Source organism: Haliotis rufescens, unplaced genomic scaffold (assembly GCF_023055435.1).
Source record: "Haliotis rufescens isolate VD_foot unplaced genomic scaffold, xgHalRufe1.0.p SCAF_63, whole genome shotgun sequence".
Taxonomy (NCBI): domain Eukaryota; kingdom Metazoa; phylum Mollusca; class Gastropoda; order Lepetellida; family Haliotidae; genus Haliotis; species Haliotis rufescens.
The window spans coordinates 1,078,737-1,106,001 of record NW_025964354.1 but is presented as its reverse complement, the minus strand read 5'-3'; the positions used below and the strand labels follow the sequence as shown (position 1 = coordinate 1,106,001).

General features: G+C 38.4%; 1 protein-coding gene and 1 long non-coding RNA gene across 2 annotated transcripts; both read left to right on the top strand.

Moving 5' to 3' along the window:
- Positions 1-9,480: 9,480 nt before the first annotated feature.
- Positions 9,481-13,062, top strand: LOC125375953. Its single transcript, XR_007218857.1, has 3 exons — positions 9,481-9,660; positions 12,540-12,612; positions 13,050-13,062. It is a non-coding gene; the product is annotated as an uncharacterized LOC125375953 (long non-coding RNA).
- A 163-nt stretch (positions 13,063-13,225) lies between these two features.
- LOC124150168 lies at positions 13,226-24,569 on the top strand. The gene is made up of 5 exons (XM_046522092.2): positions 13,226-13,329; positions 13,807-14,136; positions 16,764-16,924; positions 20,014-20,128; positions 20,885-24,569. Exons 2-5 carry the CDS (start codon positions 13,959-13,961, stop codon positions 21,001-21,003), a joined length of 573 nt encoding a protein of 190 aa, XP_046378048.2. The 5' UTR covers positions 13,226-13,329; positions 13,807-13,958; the 3' UTR covers positions 21,004-24,569.
- The last annotated feature ends 2,696 nt before the right edge of the window (positions 24,570-27,265 follow it).

The following is a 27,265-nucleotide window of genomic DNA, read 5'->3' as shown; positions in this document are numbered from 1 at the left end:
CCTGTTATATATTTCCCTTCATCATCATGTTATCTATTTCCCATCATCATCCTGTTATCTCTTTCCCTTTATTTTCCTGTGATCAATTTCCCTCCATCATCCTCTTATATATTTCCCTTCATCATCATGTTATCCATTTCCCTTCATCATCCTGTTATCCATTTCCCTTCATCATCCTGTTATCTCTTTCACTTCATCATCCTGTTATCTCTTTCCCTACATCCTGTTATGCCTTTCCCTTCTTCATCCCATCATATTTTTCCCTTCATCATCATGTTATCTCTTTTTTTCATCATCATGTTATCTATTTCCCATCATCACCCTGTTATCTCTTTCCCATCATCACCCTGTTATCTATTTCCCTTCATCATCCTATTATCTCTTTCCCTTCACCACCCTGTTATCTCTTTCCCTTCACCACCCTGTTATCTCTTTCCCTTCATCCTGTTATGTCTCTCCCTTCTTCATCCTATCATCTCTTTCTCTTCATCATCATGTTATCTCATTCTTTTCATCATCCTGTTATCTCTTTCCCTTCACCACCCTGTTATCTCTTTCCCTTCATCATCCTGTGATCTCTTTCCCTTCACCACCCTGTTATCTCTTTCCCTTCACCACCCTGTTATCTCTTTCCCTTCATTATGTTATGTCTCTCCCTTCTTCATCCTATCATCTCTTTCTTTTCATCATCCTGTTATCTATTTCCCATCATCACCCTCTTATCTATTTCCCTTCATCATCCTGTTATCTCTTTCACTTCATCATCCTGTTATCGCTTTCCCTACATCATGTTATGCCTTTCCCTTCTTCATCCCATCATATTTTTCCCTTCATCATCATGTTATCTCTTTCTTTTCATCATCCTGTTATCTATATCCCATCATCACCCTGTTATCTCTTTCCCATCATCACCCTGTTATCTATTTCCCTTCATCATCCTATTATCTCTTTCCCTTCACCAACCTGTTATCTCTTTCCCTTCACCACCCTGTAATCTCTTTCCCTTCATCCTGTTATGTCTCTCCCTTCTTCATCCTATCATCTCTTTCTCTTCATCATCATGTTATCTCTTTCTTTTCATCATCCTGTTATCTCTTTCCCTTCACCACCCTGTTATCTCTTTCCCTTCATCATCCTGTTATCTCTTTCCCTTCACCACCCTGTTATCTCTTTCCCTTCACCACCCTGTTATCTCTTTCCCTTCATCCTCTTATGTCTCTCCCTTCTTCATCCTATCATCTCTTTCTTTTCATCATCCTGTTATCTATTTCCCATCATCACCCTCTTATCTATTTCCCTTCATCATCCTGTTATCTATTTCCCTTCATCATCCTATTATCTGTTTCCCTTCACCACCCTGTTGTCTCTTTCCCTTCACCACCCTGTTATCTCTTTCCCTTCATCCTGTTATCCCTTTCCCTTCTTCATCCCATCATCTCTTTCTTTTCATCATCATGTTATCTCTTTCCCTTCACCACCCTGTTATCTCTTTCCCTTCATCCTGTTATGTCTCTCCCTTCTTCATCCTATCATCTCTTTCTTTTCATCATCATGTTATCTCTTTCCCTTCGTCTTCCTGTCATGGTCGCAATGTCGTATGACTGACGTGAAATAGCGACGGATTGGTCACATGGTAACATATGTGAGTACCTCCGATTCGCACACACATGGTGTTTACGCCTGGTTGACAGCGCATTCTTTCCCCCTAACTGATATACATTCAAACTCCGTTCAGCCGCACGGTAGCGTCCCAAGTACAATCATCCGGAATACTTTCTTTAATGTCATTTGTTTGTTTGGCTTGTTGTTTGTTTGTTGTTTAACGCCGCACTCAGCTATAATCCAAACTATATGACGGCGGCCTGTAAATAACCCTGTCTCGACAAGACAATCCAGTGATTGACATCATGAGCATCGATTCACGCAATTCGGATCGATGACAGGCATCAACCAAGTCACAGAGCCTGTCAACCCGATCCATTTAGTCGCATCTTCCAACAAGCATTGTCGCCTCATACTTCAAGCATTGGGTGCTGAAGACCTATTCTACAATGGTCGTAGGTTATTTCATGCAAATAAGTACACACATAAAATGTTATAAACAGTTATTCGATATGACAAAAATATACATATATTACAAGTCATTCCATAGCATTTAATTGGCTAACTGTTTTTTAGTTTAAATGTGCTCGCTTCTAAAAAATGACCAAAGAAAGAAAACGTTTCTTCCTGAGTAAATAGTGTATGTAGCTAAAACACGGATAAGACGTATCTATGTACGTATCCATAGTCAGTCAGTCACACAATTCCGTGTTGGCATGTGGACGTAGCAGGCTGCTTATATCGCAAAACTAATCATTAACAGTTTAATACCATTAAACCGAACAGTACAGATTATCAAATGTCCGGATTAACGGTTGATTTAACTAAATTCTTCCGGGATTTTGACTAAGTGGTAATTACATGCCTGAAAACGATGTTATAATCTACACTAAAGGATCTACAATGATAATGAGAAGGAAGTTGATCATCTTCTATCCTGTCATCAGTTTGCTATCCGACTTTTAAATGCCAGTCAAACATCTTAATCGCCGTCTTTATACCTTAAGTATTGCTGACTGCGACGCAGAAAAATCAAATATAAAATTCTCGCAAAGCATTTAAAATATATTTATCTGAAATCACTGTAAGGTAGGGAGAGATACCTCCCTTGCACCATTTCCCAGTTGTGTTCTGAAACGTCACTCCTTAATTCAATCGCAGTTACCGATTACACGGTTACACAAATACACATTAACGTCCGACAAAATACACAAACACGAACATAACAGCAGAAGTTGCTGCTACGGAAGCAACAACTGATTGTAATGGCAGCAATATATTAATTTGGTATAATAGTCGCCACTGTTATGAGGTCCTTCACTATCATTCAGCGGGTGACCACCTGGATTGGCAATGCTACGCGCATACAAGGATACGACGTTGATCTGTGATAAACTCGTTGACACATATGCTTCCATCAACAGTAGACAGGGAGTCCTTTCCTGTCTGCAGCGAAACTCTGAAAGTTGATTGATTAGTTGATGGATTTAGTATGACGTAATGAGAGATTGCCTTCACTTATAGCCACGTTCATGCGCGTGTGTGTGTGGTTGTTTGTGCCACTCCAAACTTGGTTGATAGAGCCCACTAATTATAAGATACGATGCCACAGTATCCACACTCAGAAACAGTATAATAACTCAAGTCGTTTTCGTATCTCCTTAGAGCTCAAAGCCGGGAAAGAAAACAAGTACCATATTTTTAACAAATATATTTTGCATTAAGCGGCCACGGGATCGAACCACGACCTACGGCGCTCGGGACAGACGCTCTATCCAATTAACCATGGACATACGATGAAAATAATGCTTGATATATTGAAATTCACATCACACAAACTATTGATTGGTTTGACTTTGACAATGACTCAACGTTTGCAAGATTACTGTTTAGTTATATATTGTACATTAATTAATACTTTTTTCAAGTTTTTAAATATAAACAGTCGACTCTCTTGTGCAGGGTGTGGTCAATGTATTAATTAAACCTTATAAGGAATACCTACAGATAAATATATAACACAGATAAGAATTTTGGTCCACAGAAGCCTATGCTTGTGATCAGGGACGACTTAATGCGTGCTATTATATCCTATTTGAGTGAATGGGTGCTCAATTGATTGCCTACTCCAGAAACGACGTGTACAGAGTGCCGTCATACAACACTCGATTCATGTCCAAATCGTGGCCTTTCAGTTCAAATGAAAAGCCTCAGAGAAGATCTTACAATTGAAATGCATAGACTCTCACAGTGTAACTGTGGTATAGCACAATAGCTACAATACAAAAGGCAAAAGTGGCACAAGGATTAGAAAACGGGCGTAAGCCTGATTCTACACCGTACAAAGCCCCCGCCATTTAAGTATCCAAGTTTAATCCCAGGGAACGGGTACAAGGTATTAAACTGCGTGTTGACAGAGGAATAGTGTGTTCGGTTGATTAATCGGAAATCTGTCAATTCAGTCACAGTGATCAAAAGCTATACTCAATGTGGTTACCCACAAATATTTCCTCACAAATCATGTACACCAGCCGGCCAGGGTTTGGCCATTCACAACAGTGTATCTTAATGGACGCTTTACCGTAGACTACATTATGTTAATTCACAAAATTGAAGCCTAGTTGAAACAGTAGATTATAGCAATAGATTAGTATAATTATGAATAAAAGCACATGGTTTGATCATTCACATTCGTTGAATACAACAGCGTAGCCTCATGTAGTATAAAGTAAGTTGAATCTTAATGAACTGTATACCAGATAACATTATGTTATTTCATTAAATCGAAGCCGAGCATGAAAAGCAGATTACCACCAATATGTTAGTACAGTGGATATCAATAATAGCATTAACACTAACAGAAGGAAGAGAGGAATGTAATGATTAGGTCAGAATATTTCCTGCAAAGAAAGCGCCACACAACACACATACACCCTCGATAGTTCACCCTTCTTTGTGTGGATGCCATGGACCTTAGAAACATTTTAGAGCGGCTTTATGTTTATGCAATCAGAATTCCCCGAATATTTTCCTTTTCAAGACGCAGAAAACATATATTCTGGTCTGAATTCTCCTTTTTCATACCGAGTACATAATAGAAGCTTCGACACAGATTGGCTCAGTCGGAAGTCCACTGACGCGGCGCCCAGTGTCCCAAGATATTCACACAAAAGAGGTATTGATTGTAATGAGATTGCAAACAAACACACATGGGTAATAAGAGCATGTGTGGAGCACTCGACAGTCAGCCTGACCTGTGTGCATGAACTACACGTGACTGAGGGCAGCAGCAACTCCCATGCGGGCTACACACGCACGTACGCACGCACGCACGCATACACATACATACACACACACGCACGCACGCACGCACGCACATACATACATACACACATACATACATACATACATACATACATACATACATACATGCACACAACCATAGATTCACACATACACGCACATACATACATACACACAAACATACATACACACATACACACACATAATATATACATACACACATACATACACACATACATGCATACATACATACACACATACATACACACATACAGCCATACCTACCTACCTACCTGCATACACACAAACATACATTCACACATACACACACACAATATATACATACATACATGCATACACACAAACATACATTCACACATACACACACATACATACATACATACATACATACATACATACATACATACATACATACATACATACATACATACATACACAAACATACATACACACATACACACACATACTATATACATACACACATACATACACACATACATACACAAATACATACACACATACATACACACATACAGCCATACCTACCTACCTACCTACCTACCTACCTACCAACCTACCTACCTACCTACCTACCTACATACCTACATACCTACATACATACATGCATGCATGCACACATACATACATACATACATACATACATACATACATACATACATACATACATACATACATACATACATACATACATACATACATGATCGCAACTGTAGCGCCATAGCCATTTACAGGCGAGACGAGGGAACAGTAAATATTTTGTAACAATTCAAAATAGGCTATGTGAGAATGTCGATTGTAGATCTCACCCTGATATGAACTACGTTAAAATGTGTACGTTAAATGTTATACAAAGTGCGCGTGTCCGTTCACATTCACAATAATATTACACACACCCAGACACCAATCTTACGTTAAACACAATGACAATTGTGGTTTGATCAAAGTATGTCGTGTTGGCATTTGGAACGCGCCATTATGTGCAGTATGGGCGAGTTATGACTAGTTTTGAAACTAGTCAAAATGGTAGATCTTTAGAACTTGTTCACAAATCTTGACACCGTCCGAGTCACAATAAAGGTAAGGTTCATTGCATGTGACAAGAAGGTTTGTCCTGAATATAAACTCTGTGCATATGATAATTCTGGTATTTGTCTATTCTACTATACTGATGCATTACTATACTCGTTATTATTATCAGCAATTATTTCTTTAGAACGTCAGCACATTTGCATATTAGCAGGACAGTTCTGACTGTTTATGCACATGTGTTGCTCATTGTAGTTACACAAAGCAGAGTACTATCAAAACATGTAAACAATTGTGACAACTTGAAATTCAATTACATTGTACAACAGCCACACATTAGTGAATATTAACAGAAAGGCATTCACAAACATCTGTCCACTGCTACAGGCAGAGAGGCCAGCGCAGTTTATATCATCCAGGACAGATTCTAATAAATAAGAATAACAACATTTCAACAACATTTCAAGATACAATGATCTAGCTAACTTATGATGTGATCCACATTCATAGATTCTAGTCGATGGTTCCTTACGTCATTGTCATTGCTTCTCATCCCCAAAAAGGTCATCAAGGTATCTATATGTGTCAGGTGGGTGTCTTATACATCAGATGATTTTGGTTTCTTACTGGTGTTGTTGGTGAAATCACAGCTGAAATGAAAAGTGACATTTTGCCAGGGTTTCCAGGAATCGGTTGATTTCGACTACACAATGCCATTTTGAAAATGGTCAAATGTAACAAAGGTTATATTTGGAATAACACTTTATTAGTAAAGTACAGATTCTCGTACTTTTTTGCGATTGAGTGGAAGCCTCGGTGGCTGAGTGGCTTATGTGGCTGACTTTGTGTACTGGCGATTAGGTGCCTCACTCTGCCAGTGTGGGTTCGAATCCCGAACGGGACTCAACCCAAAACAGTACGAGAGTCTTATCCCAAATATATCATTTGTTACAATCGGTTAATTTGTTATTTAGTGAAATTTAACATAGGGATGGGTTTTCAATTATATAAACGTGAATACGTAAGAATAACCAGTCTCGATTATATTGGGCTTAAGAGGCTAAATAGGAGACAAAATAATAGGAATAATAGGTTCACTAAACATCAGTTGTGACAGTAGATGTTCCCGCAAAAGGTGAACACGCCCTGCCCTGCCGGTGACATTCAGCCACTTACACATTTTTGCAGAATAAATATGTGTCTGTTACTAGAAATCAACATATACATGTCTGGTTATTACTCATCGTTTGCTCCATGACCTCAGAGTAGCCGGACACACGGTAACTTAAACTTCCAGGATGTATTTATCGCTTTTGAAAATGTAACAGATAAGTTACTTCGGACTTCTGTATAAATATTATACTTCTGTTTGATATAATAATACCTCCACAAACGCCTTCAAAGTTATACATTGAAAACTTGAATATATATATCTTTTTTTACAGATACCCCAATACATGGGCATTTACCCCCCCCCCCCCAAAAAAAAAGAAGCCCCCAAACTTCTGTTTTGAAAATTATCACTTGGTCACATGCACGAGAGAAATGATTCCCCTGTCGATGTATTCAAACATTTGCTGCATTGCCCGAGACAAGGAAACTCGAATCATTTTGATTGTTTGTTGTTTAACGCCACACGTAATATTCCCGCTTGATGGCCGCGGTCTGCAAATAATCGAGTCTGGACAAGACAATCCAGTGATTGACATCATGAAAACTCGAATCGTATGCATGATAAGGATATTAGAAGATTGATGATCAGCTCTGAGAAGAAACACTTTTCTCGTTGGGCGCTATAGTCGTTGTCTCACTTATTGCGGTTCCAGTTTTAACAGATTTTCTCTGAATCACACCGTGAACTCGATCCTCCATATGTGCCAATGTTCTCTGCAAAAAAACAGGGCAGTTAATATTTAATGGCACATTCAAAAACATATTGTTCATGAAATATATTTCAGCTAACTATTAACACTACGTCGAGTTTAAGGTGGTATGCTCATTGTTTTGTGTGAGGAAATTGTTCAGTTATTTCACTGGTCGTTTGTAAATAGAACCAAACAACTCGGATGAAGTAAACACTAGCTCCGGTCTGATATGTTCAAAGTAGACAAAATAGAAGTAAAACAGGATAGATCATTCCATATATTAAATTGAAACCAACTTAAAAAGATAAATACTTTTACTTTTAATTGCTTTCATCTAAAACGGGCAGTTGGTGGTTTCATTTGATGGAGAATATAGAATACCATATTTGGGGCACGATCATATTCCCCCTTCATGAACATTTTCTGAATGAAATGTAGTGGGGGAAAAAACATATGAATATAATATATACCTCATGACTGTGGATTACCAGCGACCTGTGACCTGCGCGTTCGGCAATGACTTGTTCGTTCAAGAATCGTATGTCCTAGGTCCTGCAGTTGCTCGCTGCGAATGGTGACTGGAGAATTATTCGAATTATTGCAAAGTCTCAAAGTCTTCAGACAAGTGACTAGTAACAGATTCCTCTGCTTCCTGAGATTCCTCCCAGAGAACTGATAATCACAATTCAACAAATCGTTTGTCTCAAAATCACAATCTGGCAAGTCGATTTCAGTGGAAACATCAGGATTAATTAAGTCTTCAGATCGGTATTGATATGTTTTTGACAAACGCTTGTAAAGCAACTTTCCGTTATGAAAATTTAGTTGTCGAAGACGTATTCTGCTATTTTGATTATTCCAAAATCGTTCTTATTTGACGAGACCTTCAATAGATTGTCTCGAACATTAGCGCGTTCTAACGCAGTTCATATGGATTCAGCGTAAACAAGAACGACCCGTGCATATTCGGTTGACATTATTTTACCCTATATTTTGAATGGGACTTTGTTTTATTAAGATGCATATATGGATATGGCCTGAGGTCCTGGAACTAGTTACAAGTGCTAAAATCCTAAAATTTCCTACACATTGGGGCCGCCTCAGTGGTCTACCGGACAGAGCATCTGCCCAGGGACGGACAGGTGAGTGGTTCAATCCCCTGTCGCGTTTTGCAAAATACGTAAAAATATTACACTTGATGTTACCCTGCCTGGCTCTCAGCATCAAGAGGATAACACAAGGACTTGACGGCTATGCTGTGCCTGCGCAAGGTACCTATGTGACAACTGTACGTAGTTTAGTATGATCTTAAATTTCTTAATTTCACATCACCTAACTGTTTCATATTTAAATATATGCTTAAAATGCTACCTGACAAAATATATCTACAAGAATAATAATCATAAGGGCTAACAACTTTCCAATAGATAACGATTCCTTTATGTCAAGCAATATTACAGCAGCTCCAGGCTTTAAACAAGTTTTATGGAAGACATGTGGAGTTCCTTTATATACTTACGAGAATCACAGCACAATTGGAAAGTAAATGAAAAATATCTGAAAGATAGGTTTATACTTTATCAACTACCTGCATAAAAGAAATTGTGAAATATATTATGGTTGATATAATGGGGAAAGCAGGTTAACAATGTTTGTGATAACTGTTTCATGTAGCTTACGTCAGATTATCCTCACAGTTTGTTGATTGACCTCAAAGTAACCGGACGCATGGTAACACCAGCGACCAGGATGTAAACATCGTCACTGAAACTGTAACAGGTGCGTCACTTGAATCTCAGCATACGGTCTCTACTGAACTGCGGTAAGTAAGAAATATATGGCGAAAATCAAAACAAACAAAGTATAAATTAAATTTTAGCAGTTGTAGATCAGACCATATTGTTTATTCACGTTGATGTCGAACTTGTCTATTCATCTAAATTATCGAGCATGTAATAGCCAGTACATGGATGATAACAAGCGTTTTGTAGCCTACACAATGGATTGAATGATCATTTGCTATGTATGTATGTATGTATGTATGTATGTATGTATGTATGTATGTATGTATGTATGTATGTATGCATGCATGCATGCGTGCATGCATGTATGTATATATGTATGTATTTTATAAAACTGCTGAACCGACATCAAAGGAGCACAACACCAAAAAGCACACCAAAACAAAATAGCACCTTTAATTGAGATAGAGAGGGGGGACCCTTTACAGGGAGCGATGCACGCTGCCATTGCCAGAACGTTTCAATGCGCCCGTATAACCGTTTCCAGGTTGATGCAACGACTACGTCGAAGAAGCCGAAGACCACGGGTTGCCACGCCCATTCAAGATCGCTACATCCGGACAATTCACATCAGTCGACAAACCGTGTACAGAAGATAACGAGCTCATGGCACATCGACCCTACCCGGGAGTGTTGTTGACATCTCCTCGACGGACTGGTACGGGTCAAGAGACTTCGACGTTGGCAACTGCGTGACTGAGCACGTGCTCTCCGATGAAAGCAGATTCTGTCTCTTCAGTAACGATTGTCGGCAGAAGAGCTGTGAACGTTTATCGCCGAATTGTATTCATCAAGTCCGGGCATTTGAGTGAGTGTGAGTGAGTTTGGTTTTACACCGCTTTTAGCACTATTCCAGCAATATCACGGCGGGGGACACATTGCACCCATGTCGGGATTCGTACCTGGGTCTTCGGCGTGACGAGCGAACGCTTTAACCACTAGGCTACCCGACCGCCCCAGGCATTTGAAGGCGGAAAAAACACACGATTTTTACGTGTCATTATGATGAGTATTCTTACATTTTACACACTTGCTTCGTCATGTGTTAGGACTGGGACATCCATTTTTAACCCCACGCGTATTTATGGGCCTGTCCGTCTGCATGTCAAAGTTTGATTGAAATATTGTTTTGTAAACATGATTTTTAATTATTGTTCTCAGGAAATATACTAAAATGGGTAGGATATATGATTTTCTTTTTCTTCCAAAACCTTTCAAACACTTGGCCTCGTTTCTTGTGATCATTAGTGTATGTTTCCTGCAAGTAAAATTGTGTTTCATATGGTTTCGATAAGAGACACACGAACGTCATTCTGTGATAACTGGGTAAATGGCTTGCTGTCGATAGATCTATAGAAAAGTAAATAAAACACGCAATTTACAACTTACCTTTGTTGACGGATTCTCGTTGGATGCGCACATGTGCGTCCATGGTGCGTCCATGGTGTTTTCATAAAATAATCAAAATGTGACTCCAAAGTATGGTTTTATGATGATGAACACAAAGGGAGACAAAGATTGGATTTGATCAATAACAATAACAGTCCCTCACCCATGGGGATTCCGGGTGAGAATATGGTTCCCCAGCGACCAATGATAGCGTAGGAAACAACAAAATGCATCGGTAGAATTGGTAGATGCATCTCAGCATATCCCTTTTGCGTGGAACGATGTGCATCATTCCAATAACTGGATTGTCTGGTGCAGATTCGATTATTTTGTTTGTTTGTTTGTTGTTTAACCCCGCACTCAGCAATATCCCAGTTATATGACGGCGGTCTGTAGTCTGTAAATAATCCTGTCTGGGCCAGACAATCCAGTGATTGACATCATGAGCATCGATCGTGTAGGGTCACGATGACATTCGCGAACAAAGTCAGCGAGCCTGACCACCACAAGCATAGTCGCCTTTTACGGCACGCATTGGTTGCTGAAGACCTATTCTACCTCGGATCTACTTTTTACGGTTATATAGTGGGAATATGCAGAGTTAAACAACAAACAAACTATTCTTTTGGACTGTTACAATGCAACGATTTCAGCACGTTTATTTTATATTTCATTTATCTAAAATACCTGCTTTAATATGTTTTAGTATGTTTTCAAAGTGCACCGAAATTCGAATGCTTTTGTTTATACAGACATCAAACATTTGACGTTTCCCTATGAATCAAAAGCCCCATAAGGCATAACTCTATATATCCTGTTGTATCTATAAATATCATTTAACATGTATAAATATCATTTAACACTAAGTCTTCCTTTCGTCACAAAATCTGACGTGTGTTCATGAACGTGGGTCAATGACATTGTCTCTGCACCGGAACAATAGCCATTTGGCGTTCTGTCAGGTGATTACCATTAATCGTATTATTTCGACCTATGTACTATCAACATGGCTGTTATCATCTAAACTTCAACCCTAATATTTGTCTTACGCCGTCCGAGGGAGAAATTTAGGCTCTTGGACAAGAGAATGAATCGGTCGTTATCATGACGTAACAAATGATTATGAAAATGTTGACAAATGAAAAAAATGTATCAGTGTTCCCGTCCACCAAACACGCGCGAAAATCCATCCGTACAAAAATCAGCACTTATATAGTGGTAAGTGCCCTGGCACCAACGGATTAATGCTTGACGTAAAAGGCGATTATGCTTATGCGAGTGGTCAGGCTCTGTGACTGGGTTGATGCATGTCATCGTGTCCCAACTGCGTGGATCGATGCTCATGATGTCAATCACTGGATTGTCTGGTCTAGATTCGAATTTATATGACCGTCATATAGCTGGACAATTGCTGAGTGGGGCGTTAAACAACACACAAACAAACTAAGAAACAAATATAACATCCTATCATTTGATAAACTACAAATAGCATATGACGTTATATTTAAAGGTTTCCATGATGACAAACATGACCCAATACGGAGTTCATATTCTGATTCTTCTGGTCGAATCACTCTTATTAGGTAAGTCTTTTGGTATTTGTTTGTACTTTGCCTCAGCCTTGCTTCTAAATAAGTATTGCGAAGAGTTTTAAACCAGTATGTTGACAACATGAGTCGTGTCAGTAAAATTTATACCTGGGGGAAAAAAAGGTAAAAATACGTATTACTTGAGCAAAATGTGGATTACGATTTGCCAAAAACTGCTGGATGCAGAAAAATCATGTTTCAAAAGCAGAGATCATATCTTCTACGACAGTGGTTGTTTTGCCTGATTGTTAAAGCTATCACTCATCAAGACGATAGTGAGACAAAGAACGAAACCCAATTCTGGGTCCTTCCCCTTCTGTGATATGTGTCGTAGGCACGTTTGTTCTCTCTGCAACCAAGTGATCTAGTAGATTGTTTTATTATGAATATGTCCTCTGATGATCATTAACTTATCATACTTAATGTTCCAGTTTCCCCCGGTCTCATCTGTCCAGAAATCAGTTACCTTGGCGGTCCTGCCCAGCTGATCTGCACTGGCGGGACACTTGTACACACATATTACAACACGGGTGGTAAGGTGGCTACGTGTGGATTGACCCTTAATTCATCGTGTGATTCCACTGACATGTTGGCGTATAGACTCAAATCAGACGGCACTAAGTATAACAAGTGTACAGATATCAGATGCGGGAACATGGGTCTGCAAGAATGCACGCAATTCAAACACGTCATGTCATCTGACTATTGCAAGTAGGTAGTATCAAAGTCAATAGCATGTTAATGGTTGTGCGTAAAATCACACGCGAAGCATGTTCATAACACATATGTAAAAGGAACAAGGGTTTCATAACATACCTACAACATCTCATCAAAGTATTACGCCTAGCTTACATAGAACTGAAATGTTGATGTGATGTTCAATCTTTCTTACGACATTCCCCGTGAATTTCTTTTCTCGAGGTCGGTTATTTGTAGAAGGTCACATCCCGATATGTCAACCAACCCCTCCATAGCAGCAACGTACTCGTATTCCTAGTCCTCATTCAATAATAGTATCTGCCCATTCAAGAGTTATTTTCAAAAGTAAAAACAGATTGCAGTGACTAGGGGTGGTAGTACTGGTATCTGAAACATGATGTTGTATGTATTATCAGACAGGGTCAGAAACTAATTTTAGTCATGTGCTTAAATATTGGTAAAACGTCATGCCTACACTCTGTGTTACAGATATCCCAACCTACAACATAACCAGTGACAGGGCTGCAGACGCCGTGGATGTATATGATGGGATATCCCTCACAGTGGACATCCGGGGCTTCTACTGTTCTGCAGCTCACAACTTGACGCTGCAGGTCGGGAGTGTGACACAGCCACTGAACATGTACTTACCCGAGGCTGTGACCGAACCAACAAACAGAAACTTCACCATCTCCATTAATGTCACAGAGTCACACTTTGGAGATGTAGAACTGATCTTTCTATGTAACGGCCAGCAGTTGAATGTTAGTCATCGAAGTGTTACACAACTACAACAAAGTACTTCGACCACGGTTTCAGGTAGGTTTATATCATTGCATGGCGCCTGTCCACCCGCCCATACACCCGACAGTCTGTCATAAATTTGAAATGGTTCTTATCATCCACAATGCATTTTGGAGTAACATCTCAGAAAAAAATATGTCAGCACAACGTTACGGTTCACCTACTTACAGAATATCAAATGATTCGTCTCCAAGTAATCCTAACCAAAGAGACTTTCAACTGAGTAGATGTATCAATTTAATTTAGTACACTGTGCAGCTTCTTGAGAACATCGCAATATGTAACACAAGGGCAAAGCCATTGACGCCACCCGCTTGTCGTGAATACATATATCAAAACTTGTTGCCATTACAACTCGAAACAATATTTGATTAACAAATCCCGAACTTTCAAAGGGAACCAGGTTACCACTAGACCTATCTTTGGGCCTAGTGTGGTGAAGTTATAATGCTCTGTTTTCGAGATCTGCTCATGAAGCGACCCCATTTTTAGCGTAAGTCAAAGTCATGGGAACCGGAACAAATACTTGTAAAAACTACAAAACTTTCAAAAGTCACCGGATCACCGCCAGAGCTATCTATGTACCAAGTTTGTGGAGAAATATTGTACATTTGTTCAAGATCTGGTACTGCAATAACATCTTACACAGACAAACGGACTGATGGTGTCCATGTTAACAGCCCCACAAAACGCGTTGCGGGGATAATTATCAAACGTAGTGTTGTGTATTGATTATCCGAACATTTCGAGTGGTCAGCAGTAGACCAAGAATTATTCACACATGATGAAATAACTGTAGGAAGCTGATTACAACTAAATTGAATATTTTAGTGTTGTGCAAAAATGCGTTCCCTTAATCTCATTGCATTGCCCTTATCACTGAAATAACGTTCGAAACAGCTCTTTTCTGAGGGAATACTGATAATTTGGCCAAAAATATACAATGTAAAACGATAATCGGTAGTGAAAATAGATAAATAATGTAATACTACGCTTACAGAGATAGAATTTGTTGATTTGTGTTGCACTGAAGATTTCGTATGGGTGTCGACAAGTTTCTGTGTATCCATGAATAAATAAACAGTCTGGGAAGTCATAACTGTTGACGTATTTATCTAAAAGAATTGACTTCAATATATTTAAGAGGTTATGGAGATATATATGTAAAAACAGGTGTGCGTAAACCCGCTATGCTAGCACACCAGTTTTTACAATTATACATCCATGAACACAGAAAATATGGAAGTTAATTGTTAATTAAACTGTAACTGAAAAAAAGATGTCAAGATGAGAGTAAACATTATGAGTATTTATTGAACAGATCGTTGAGACACAACATTAAGCAAACATTGTCCGGATAAAGTAAATGCACCGTTGTGTCAGACTTACTCTAATGGTGTTACGCCGATTCCCGTGTTGACAGGCGGTTCAGGACGGTTTGAGTTGATTCTCCATTTCCCAAACATGTGGCAGTGTGTGCGTGTGCGTGTGCGTGTGCGTGTGTGTCCGTGCGTGCGTGCGTGCGCGCACGCGTACGCGTGTGTGTGTGTGTGCGTGTGCGTGTGTGAGACTGCGTGTGTGGCTGTCTGTACAAGTCCGGTCTTTTTTATCCGATTATATAGTGCTAGCTCACTTGAGATTCCATACCGCAGTTTTACATCAACACAACACGGATACACAGTACACTGACTCAGAGCCCCTCTGTATCTCCTTACTGCCGAGCGACAGGCATGAGTGTGAGTAGGTTACACATAACTATTGTGAGTTTTGGTATTGATAAGGTTCTTGGTTATGTATTGACAAGAGATATATGTTTGTATTGATATGATTTCTTTTTTTTTTTTTTAGAAATTGAGAGAATTTCTTTGGCTGTTCTGTTTATATACGTTTGAGTAGCTGATCATCTCTCAGAAATAGAGAAGCTTGGCATTCGCTATTGTAATCTTACCTAACTTTGACTACATGAAATTTGGAGAAGTTAATCTTTTTAATATGTTCTTGCATATATGGTATTCAATAAACACATTGTAGATTGATTTATTTTGGAGAGACACAATCGAAATCATCGACACTGTTCCGCCAGCATAGATCGGGCATAAACAGAAATGTTTCCAATTGTGTCTGCAAACATTTGAAACTTGAAAATCCCTAAAAAATCAACCTTATTGAATGTCCAGAAACAAAATCACTGTATTTGTCTGATGTGTACAGTAATGCCAGATGGTTGTAATGACACAATTAAAGACGTTGGTAATATTTCTAACCAACAAACTGCTGTTCAATGTTAATTCAACAAACACTGTTATATTTATTTCTAATACAGGACATTTACCATCCCCATTCACACTCGCGTGATAACCGTATTGAGGGTACACCTGCAATTAACGAAGCAGCTTGTGCAGTTGACACTTTACCTTAACCAACCAACACTTACGTATACTGATAAAATTGTCCGAGTGAGTGTCATGTAATTGTCGAGAAGTGATACATGGCCCATCTAATACTTCACGTCATCCTTAAAACAGTACAGCTAGAAACACCTTACACTTATTTGGTCCAAAACAATGTTGTCTTGCGCATGTAAGAAACGCAAAGTATTGACTGAAAACGGTTGTTTTTAAGAGACGACTATTCTGTTGCAGGAACTAATGTACCAACTACTCAATCCGTAGGAGCTCCGTCAACAGAAATCCCTCCAAAGGATGTTTCAACTCTATTGATAGTTGCAGCAGGAGTTACTTCGGCAGTCATCATCATCCTAATTATCACCATCGCCTGCTGCTGTTGCAGTTGTAGAAAAAAGGTAAATCCAACTGAAACACGCCAATGCAGTATTCCCTCTGAGTCAAATACGGCTTATTCTGAAGCGGGTGTTAGTTTTCAGGACGCTAGTGAAAGCAACGGCATAAACGGCAGTTCAGAGAGCCGTGCCACCCACTGTTTGGTCGTGACACTAAGAGATACTGAAGATCTGCATGACAGCATTGGGAACGGGGGATCAATATACGACAGATTGTACATCAACTAGACAGACTGTCTGCCTCTGCTAATAAAACCAAGCAGAACGTAACCGTACCACTGTATGGCGATGCCCAGAGCAGTATAGTTAGGGTTATACAATAAGTATTGATTGATTGATTGATCAAAAGCAGCAAATTAATTCTAATTTTCGAGATAGATTTAACATGTTCATAACCTGCTGGTTTTGTTTTTACTTTGTAAGCTCATGCATGTATTTACCAAGAGAAAATACCCTAGCAGTACACAAGAGTGGGAACGCCAGAAACCTATGATTGAGGGTTCGAATCCCGGTTCGCCTCGATTATGTTTCTAGGTTTGTCAGCACCATACCAGTGCTCGTGGGTTTCACCTAAGTGGTAAACGTCTGAGACCTGCTTCACTTCGGGCTTTCTTCCCACATCAAGCTGACACGCAGTGATATAACTGGAATACTGTTAATAGCGGCGTTAAACCCAACTCACTCACTCACTGTCAAAAAGCTATAGTTTGTATTTTTTTTACCAGTGGTTTCTTGTGTGCTCACATGAGACAGATCAAGGACACGTGCCGTCACACCTACATGGTGTATTACACCAAGAAGACCCTTTTATGCGATATTTTTTATTTGCATCAAAAGTTATACAATATTAGTGATAGATCTGATTTGAATGAAATTGTGATGATTTCCAACTAACAATGTACGGAACCATTATTCATGCACACAAACAGATAATCAGAACTAGATTATGATTGAACGATTATTCGTTTTATCCGACCTCGTCATATCAAGGTATGCTGTATAGTCCTTGAAAAATAAGACCCATTGTCAGCCATCATATCCAGAAGAATGCTAGCCTCTTGAAAGTTGTAACAGTGTCATTGTAACGGATCCATTCCACTTTTGGTACACGATATGTTCGTTGCTTGCCATAGAAGATTCAATGTCAGGATAGGTGACCAGCATCCCCGTGTTGTGGTAGGAGTTAACGGCATTGAAGATCACGAGGCTGCAACATAGCTGTGCATGTTTAATTCTACCCCGGACCCGTGAAGATCCGGGTTAGAATAGGTCTTCAGCAACCCATGCTTGCCGTAAAAGGCGACTATGCTTGTCATCAGAGGCGACTTAGTCGCACAATGGCGATCACTCAACGCCTGATGAACATTGTCAAGAAAGGGTGAATGCTGACGGTGGCTACACCAGTTACTGACGCTTATGCGACTTATATGAACGTCATTTTAAGGGGTTCAAGAATGTTTTCATCAGGGTAATAAACAAGTGTATAATTAGGAGATGTTTTCTATGTAACCCCGCTAAATTAGCCTCTAGCCCAATCAGAATCGAGTAAATTCCAAATTTATGGTAGAATGTAATATAAAGTTTGTTCGTTTTGCGTTATCTGTTCTTGAGACATCAAAGAGATATTTTGTCAGTAGTCGTCACAATGTTAGCTAGTAAGCTCATATTTATATGCAAAAATGTTTTTGACCATTGACTACTTTTGAATAGGATATATAAGACAAATGACGTTCGCAAAAAAATTGGAATCAAGTTTTTCACTTCACCTGACCTTTAATGTGGAGGAGATGTTTTCAAGACTATGTATTCAAAGATGCATAACATATTTTCAAAATGAATTTTGTCATTTAATTATATATTTTTTAGCAAGGGTACTTTTTGCTGGTACATATATATATATTTATATATATAAATTGAATATTCATGGAAAAGGTTTTTAGACGACTGTTTTATCATATTAAAAAGCAGTAAAAGTCAACTTACAGCTGTTCATGAAATTTTAAATTCACTTAATGCGACACTCAATTTCACTATGGAAAAAAGCGAATCCAGTTTAACTTTTCTCGATTTTAGAATCAATTTAATATCTGGGAGATTTGTACAAACTGATATATTTTATAAAAATACTGATATGCACCAATATTTGGATTTTGGATCATGTCACCCGTATCATACAAAACGAAATATCACTTACTGTCTCGCAAGACGTATTTGTACCATTATTTCCGGGAATGATGTTAAAACTACCCGCCTTGCTTAACTTAAGAGTTTCCTACTGCATCAAAATTATCCCGCAAAGCTTATTGAAGATAGCATACGGAAGGCGCTAAGTTTTAAGCAACTAAAACTGAGAGAAAAGTCTGAAGAAAACAATATGGGGAATAAGTTAACTCTAGTATCTACCTTCAACCCTAATCATGAAAAGACATTATCCATGGTTCAACGATACCTGCCTATTTTGAATCAAAGTATTAAAATGGAGAAGATATTGAGCAAATACAAAATTATCAACAGCCAAAGACAACCCAAAATTTTTAGAAAGATTTTGACAAGTTCTAAATTTGATTCTGTTGTCATCACTCCACAGGTTTCTAAGTGCGGTGACAAACGTTGCCTAACTTGCAGCAATATAATTGAAGTCTGTTCAGTCCAAATTACAAAGGACACTTAATTTACTGTAAAACAAAATATGACTTGTGATACTAGAAATGTTATTTACTTGATTGTTTGCAGTGGATGCAATGAAAAGTATATCGGAAAGACAGAACTTAAATTAAAAAGAAGAATGAATATTCACCGTTCACAAATAAAGCAGCCACACAACCGCACGATTCAACTCAGTGAACATTTAGAAGCATGTGGAAACGGCAACGTTTTAGTTTTCCCGCTATATAAGCTAACTTTTGATCATGAACCTACATTGTTTCAAAAAAGAGCAACATTTCATTCATAAATACGCGCCTAAGTTAAATGTAAAGGCGATTGCCTAAACCACTAAGCTATCCACTGCCCTAAATGGCTCAAAGCTAAACTAGCGTATCAGTAGAGGGGGTATATCATTTTTCTGTCTTTTTTGTCGTTGGTAAAAACAGGTGACAAGATCAGCAGACAAACATGCACATGATGACGTGGTTGTAACTCTGTCACAAGGGAAACGGAACCAGGCTGAGGACAATGTTGTAATCGGCCCTGGAGGATCTGCTTCTGGTAATGATCATCAAGGACCCCGACTGCATATTAATCTTGTATTAATCAAGGTTCTTCATTTGTATTAACATAATGTAATTTTCTGGTAGACAGCTAAACAAAAAGTATATGATAAATTGGATATTCAATGTGTCGAGTGACGGGGAAAGAGGAGATACATATATATCTCCTTTGCCCCCGTCATTCAATGAGAGATATTTCACTCGACACATAAAATATCCTCTACAAATTTCATTCTTCATATTCACTAGTTTATGTATAACGTTTCGTTGTTTTCAATTTTATTATTGTCCCGGAAAGTGGTTTTACTGCTATTATTCACAATGCTATAATTTGTTTGTTATTTAAAGCTTTACGTAGCAATATTCCACCTATATGACGTTTACCCATAGCCGAGTCTGGAGCTGACAATCCGTCCATAGGCATCAAGATCGTCAATCCAAACATGTGTGACTCGATGACACGCATGCAACCCCGTAATGGAGACTGACTACCTACTCCATTTAGTCGCCTCTTATGACAAGCATATGTTGCTGGGGACCATTGCTAACCACCAATCCTCACGGATGACAATGCAATAAACATAATAATCCATTACTCTTGGGTCTACACTATGTTTTATAAACATAGTGCGGTTGAAGCGTACATTGTTTTAATTCCTTGTCTGCCATTCTCACGTCAATTTTTTATGAATCAATTTGTTGTCTAAAATACTAGTTGTCCCAAAGTATGATACAATTTTGGCATTTGTTTCAGGTGGCGATAACCTACATCCTGAAACGAGAGGAGAATATGTGGCCCTTGATAGAAATGCTGTCCAACCCTCAAACATCTATGAACAACTGGGAACATATGAAGAAATTGGCAACATGTGAAGTACTGCTATCCTGATAAGTAACGGGAGACTACACTAAACATATCAATATACTCTCGCCTTGTTTAAACTGATATTTAAATGGAGTGTACATGTCCACTATGGAATACAAGATCAAAGTTCGAAATAGATAACATTTATATCTAGCACAAAGGTTTCACATTACATTTTAGAATTAATCTTCAGGATAGTGTGTCAGAACGTCACACTTATTATAAACCTAAACACATCAATGTAAAGGACTATCACCGTGTTTGGATAATAGTGTGTCTGTCTTGGTCTAATGTAGTAGTTTGGGAATCCTAGCCTAGCAAACAGGACGTTTATTTTGTCGAGTTGTAGGATAAATGGTATCTGACAGGCACGAGTGCAGTAATCTATTTCTTACACACCCTTAAATCGCACCTTTTTTATGAATTTTAATTTTGTTCTTATTATGGTGATCGCAGTGGCGCATTAATACAAAGACAACGGTCATGAGTGACGTCACCCGACGCCTGATTGCTTCGCATAACTAATGTGACCCTACACAAAAAGGTTTACGTCATATCTAAAATTATCTATGGATTATCAAGGCGATGATGTTAATGCAAACTAAATAAAATAACAAAACCCGCTTCAAACTTAAAAGTTTTCACCTCAAAGAAAAGACCAAATATGAACAACAATGTTCACTTACGTATGACATCACTACCGCTGACCGACTTTCACAAAATGGCCTGTTCCCAGACAACACTATGACAAACTGCGAAGTGTAATTTGCTGATTTTTTTCAAATGAAATCAAGAGAATTAGTAAGAAATAGAGATAACTACCGTCGTCGTTGTGCATGACTTTCCGTCAGTCATAGCGTCATTCGCAGGACGGAAAGTTTTACTTTATCATTGTCTATATATTTTTAATTCAATAATTTTGATTATGATACTCGTCCCATGAATAATCTTAAACGCGTGAGCAAATGTATACAACAATGAGATGAACGGATAGCTGAAAAAAATAAGGAGAAAATGCCACACAGTGTAATATCTGAATTTTGTTTTGTTAACTTTACAACAAGTACAGTTTTCCGAGCACATTGTTCGTTTTCACGCCAAATTTATTTTGCTTAATTTCATCTAGATAACTTGTATTGGTGACAAAGACGATTTGTCATTTGATTATAAAGTGCATTAGGGTTGCGGGGATGCGTGTATCGCAGCTGCGTATGAAATATACATCTAATAGGCGTCTCATAATCGACACCTGAAACGTGATTTGTTAAACACTATCCCATATGCAGGCACACTTCGGAGTTTGTGTTTGTAAAAGTACACCCCAACTGTCACACACAGAGGTACACGAGACGGAACCTCGAGTTATGATAGGTGCGATTTCACAGTGGACACGTACACAATATACACATCTGGCAGCCACGATTCGCGAGAACGCCAGAGGTGACAGTGCCATTGCCACTCCCAACACTACATTTATTTGGACAGTCCCGCTCATTCATAAACACAGCTGTCGCTGCATAGGTCTGGTCATCACTTCTAAGTTCGACAGTAACATAAACCTTTGCAGCAGCCTGACATTAAGAAACTTATCAGTTAGAGTGTCAGATGGGATATTTACAAATTGATAATAATTTATGTAACCAAATGGGCTAAACAAATTCCGCAAATAATCTGAACATTAAAACGCTCTCACACCAGTTTGTTTAATTCTCTGTGCTCTACAACCCCTTACGATCCTGAATGGGGCGTTAAGCTAATCATACAAAAGCAAATATGAGATATTAAATGAAACAAGACACTTTTTCATTTATTATTTATTCACCTTTTTATGTCGCACTTTACGTTAAGCTTTAATGTTTACATTAGAAGGTCAAAAAATGTTTTGAAGATCAGACCGTCTCCGTGGTCTAGTGAATAGACCGTCTGCTCGGAAACCGGAAGGGCGGTAGTTCTATCTACAAAAGATGGAACATGCATTTACCCTGCCTGGCGCTCAGCATTAAGGCAATCAAGGACTGTTCGGTTCAACCACCTTTCACCTCACCTCACTCTTTTTTAGATTATATTTTATCATTTTTAGGACACTTTCACATATTGCATATAATATGACCATATTACACCATATAGCCGATTAAAGGTAAAAGGAATTTGCAATGAATATAGTTGATCAGTCGACATTGTAAGTCATCATTTATCAGGAATATAAGGTTTCAGATCAGGATTGATAACATGTAAAGTTATTTTCAAGCTGTGAATGCAATGTTACTTGACAGTTGTGAAGAAACCAATAATTGGAAGTTGTTATATTCCAGTTTTTAAAACGTTGAAATAATTGTATATACTTTAATCAGTCATAGACATAATTCAGACCGAAATAATATAATCATATATGTCAAATAGAACAGAAGTTCTAATGCTGGAGTTCGGAGTGGCAGCTGGATGAGTGTGTATTTCTGCTGGAGAGAGTGGGTGCCTTCCTTGCCAAGTATAAAGTTTAATTCAATGAGGCGGTTTGTGCCTGTATGTGTTCGCTGAGGAGGATACAGGGGTCGAATTTAGTTCTTGCCATCCCCACCCCTCGATTGCAATATGGATTTATAATAGTTTCATATACATATAGTATATCATCACTACACGAATAATCACTTTTGCTTTGTTCTGTTATGTTGTTGTTCCTATTCACATGCATGGTTCAACCTTTTGTTCACGTTAGCTTACGGGTTTACAATTATAGTGAACACCTTTTGAAAATAACATGCTGGGTAGTTTTATTCCTGCAACTTAATAACAATTGAATAACCAATTCTCGTTTCGAATATGCTTCATGGATTCCTGTGCTATTTCCCTGATCATCAACCAAGCTATTCTTTAAACCATACTTTGAGTGATGTGTTGAGCTGAATCATGTCGTTGTTGTTAGGATACACCCTGTTAGACAACATGTATAGAAAGAAAGAAACTGATTTGATCATTTCTTAAACACATAATGTTGTTATGTGAATCAAAGCAAACTTCGTAATAAACATAACTTTATCAGAATGCATTGCCATAATGTTTCTTCAAATGTTAAGCATAAAGATGTGTTGATATCAGTAAATTGTACATGATTTTGCAAATGCCATATTTACATTTTTGTATCAAATAAATTGATGTTCTTTGGTTTTATGTCCCACTTCCTTTTTTGAGTTAACGTTAGTAAAATGTTCTCGCTTATGACATGTTTGGGTGTTTGATAATCGATGAAGTCGGTAAATGGCATGGGAAAGAGTTAAAGTAATATTAAAACTGAGTTTGGTGTACTTCCTCGTTCTCGATATAGCAGCTCACACATAGAGATAACGAAACATTTATTAAACACGCAGGATAAAGGACACGTCCATATAAATACATTTTCGCCACGCCTTTGCGTTGATTCTATGACAAATGTTTAATAAATAGAGCTGACTTTCCTCGTAAGCAAGTGTTGTTGTTACTAATATAACGGATGAATAGTGTTAGCTGAACGTTATCGTGGTACTCCACTGAAAAGGTCAACATTATTGATGTACTTCCTGTTAAATATACGGTTCATGTTGATCTGACGTTATCAATGTTCAGTACTAGCACTACTTTTGCATGCATGAGAAGGACGGCAATTGTTAAAAAAACAGTTTAGAAAATATTCTTCTTTGTCCCTTGTTAAGCATACACGCATATGTTGTTTCTATCCGTTATGTCATTTGGTCAGTTGAGACTAATACAACTACAAACTTTATTTTATTTGTAACAAAATAAAATGATTTTCTGTTTGGAATCTGGAAGTATGTAGCAGCCCATTGAGAAGAGTGTTTGTTTGTTTTTACCTACTTTAGGGACTTTACATTGTAACTTGTCTACACAATACTGGACTCAAAACACACCTGATTAATAGTTACAGTCCGTTTGACTCCAAATGAGAACGATGAATTGCAAAATAACTCGAAATCCAGAAAAGTGTATGAAACATCAATACGGTACTTGACAAAGAATACCCTGTACCCAACAAAATCTGAATTTTGTTTTATTTAAGACCCATGACGGATAAAGTTCTTTAAGAAACTATCATGTAATTTTGTATAGAAATGTGTACATTACACGTAGGGGGGGACAAACCGTGGAAGGAACAGCGCAAGAACGCATGTACTGCACCTTCTGTGGTAGGGGAAATAACAGATGCCATAGATCTCGTCGTCGGAACTTTGATATGTACTTTATATTAAAACCCTCGACATGCTCAATATAATTTAACAAAAGAAATTGTGTACATGAATGTCCTATGAGAGTGATGTGTCCGAAAGCTGGAAACGAAACTATCACCGTCAGTGAGTGAGTGAGTAATATTGCATTAAGGCGCATCAGCAGTCTTGCAGCTATTGGGGGCTACACTGTCAGTTACAGAAATAATCACAAGCGAGTGAGTTTATCAATGAGGCAATTTATACACGGCTATAATATTCATTAAAATAAAATTCTCACAGACCAATTTGTAGCATTCGCTTAAAATGATATTTTCCGATGTCTTTTTTGTTATACAATACCATATTCGCTACTTTAATTGATAGATTTTCATCCGCTCCCGCCTGACAACAAAACATTCGGCCTTACATAATTCTAATGCCCTCCAATTCCTAGAAATAGAAGTATCGTTAATATGAGCGTTCCTAGTTTCCTACGTTCCTACCTGATAAAATACTCCGTACACGTACTGAACACACATGATGTGAATCGCACCCGTCGACAGCAATTGTAAACAGATGCCTAAAGTAGGTCGATAAGAACAAAATAAAACGTTACAAATATAATGCCTCCTGTCTCCTATGTTTTTAAAAAATCAATCAAACCGTAACTATTAATTTATTGCGGTATTAACATCCAAATGACAGGCATGCATATACTGGAAAAGTACCCCAAATATCCATAAGGGACCTTCATCATCTTGTCATCTCTTTCCCTTTATCATCCTGTTATCTCTTTCCCTTCATCATCCTGTTATCTCTTTCCTTTCATGATCCTGTTATTCCTTTCCCTTCATCTTCCTGTTATCTATTTCCCTTCATCACCCTGTTATCTATTTCCCTTCATCATCCTGTTATCTCTTTCCTTTCATCACCCTGTTATCTCTTTCCCTTCTTCACCCTGTTGTCACTTTCCCTTCACCATCCTGATATTTCTTCCCCTTCATCATCTTGTTATCTATTTCCCCTCATCCCTCTGTTATCTCTTTCCCTTCATCATCCTGTTATCTCTTTCCTTTCACCATCCTGTTATCTCTTCCCTTGATCATCTTGTTATCTCTTTCCCTCATCATTCCATTATCTCTTCCCTTTATCATCCTGTTATCACTTTCCCTTCATCATCCTGTTATCTCTTCCCTTAATCATTCTGTTATCTTTTCCCCTTCATCACCTTGTTTACCCCTTTCCGTTCATCTTCCTGTTATCTCTTTCCCTTCATCATCCTGTTATCTCTTTCTTTTCATCATCCTCCTATCTCTTCCCTTCATCATCATGTTACCTCTTCTCTGCGCCATCCTAGTATCACTTTCTCTTCATCATGCTGTTGTCTCTTTCCTTTCATCATCCTGTTAACTCTTTCTCTTCATCCTCCTGTTATATTTTTCCCTTCATCATCCTGTTATCTCGTTCTCTTCGTCATCCTATTATCTCTTTCCCTTAAACATACTGTTATCTCTTTCCCTTCATCATCCTGTTATCTCTTTCCCTTCATCATCCTGTTATATTTTTCCCTTCATCACCCTGTTATCTCTTTTCCTTCATCACCCTGTTATCTCTTTCTTTTCATCATCCTGTTATCTCTTTCCCTTCATCTTCTTGTTATCTCTTTCTCTTTACCATCATGTGAAGGAATGTCACATGGTAACAAATGTGAGTACCTCCGATTCGCACACACATGGTGTTTGCGCTTTTTTCTCAGCGCATTATTTCACTCTAACTGAAATACAGTCAAACTCCGTTCAGCCGCACGGTATCGTCCCGAGTACAATCATTCGGAATACTTCCTTTCATGTCAGTCAGGAAACGTAAATGAAATTTCATTTGTTTGGCTGGCTGTTTGTTTGTTGTTTAACGCCGCACTCAGCAATAACCCAAGTCATATGACGGCGGCCTACACAAAAACCAGTCGGATCGATGTGGACATAGCAGGCTAACGCAAAACCAATCATGTATAGTTCAACCCTAATCCGAACAGTACATATTATCACATGCCCGGATTAACGATTCATTTAACTAA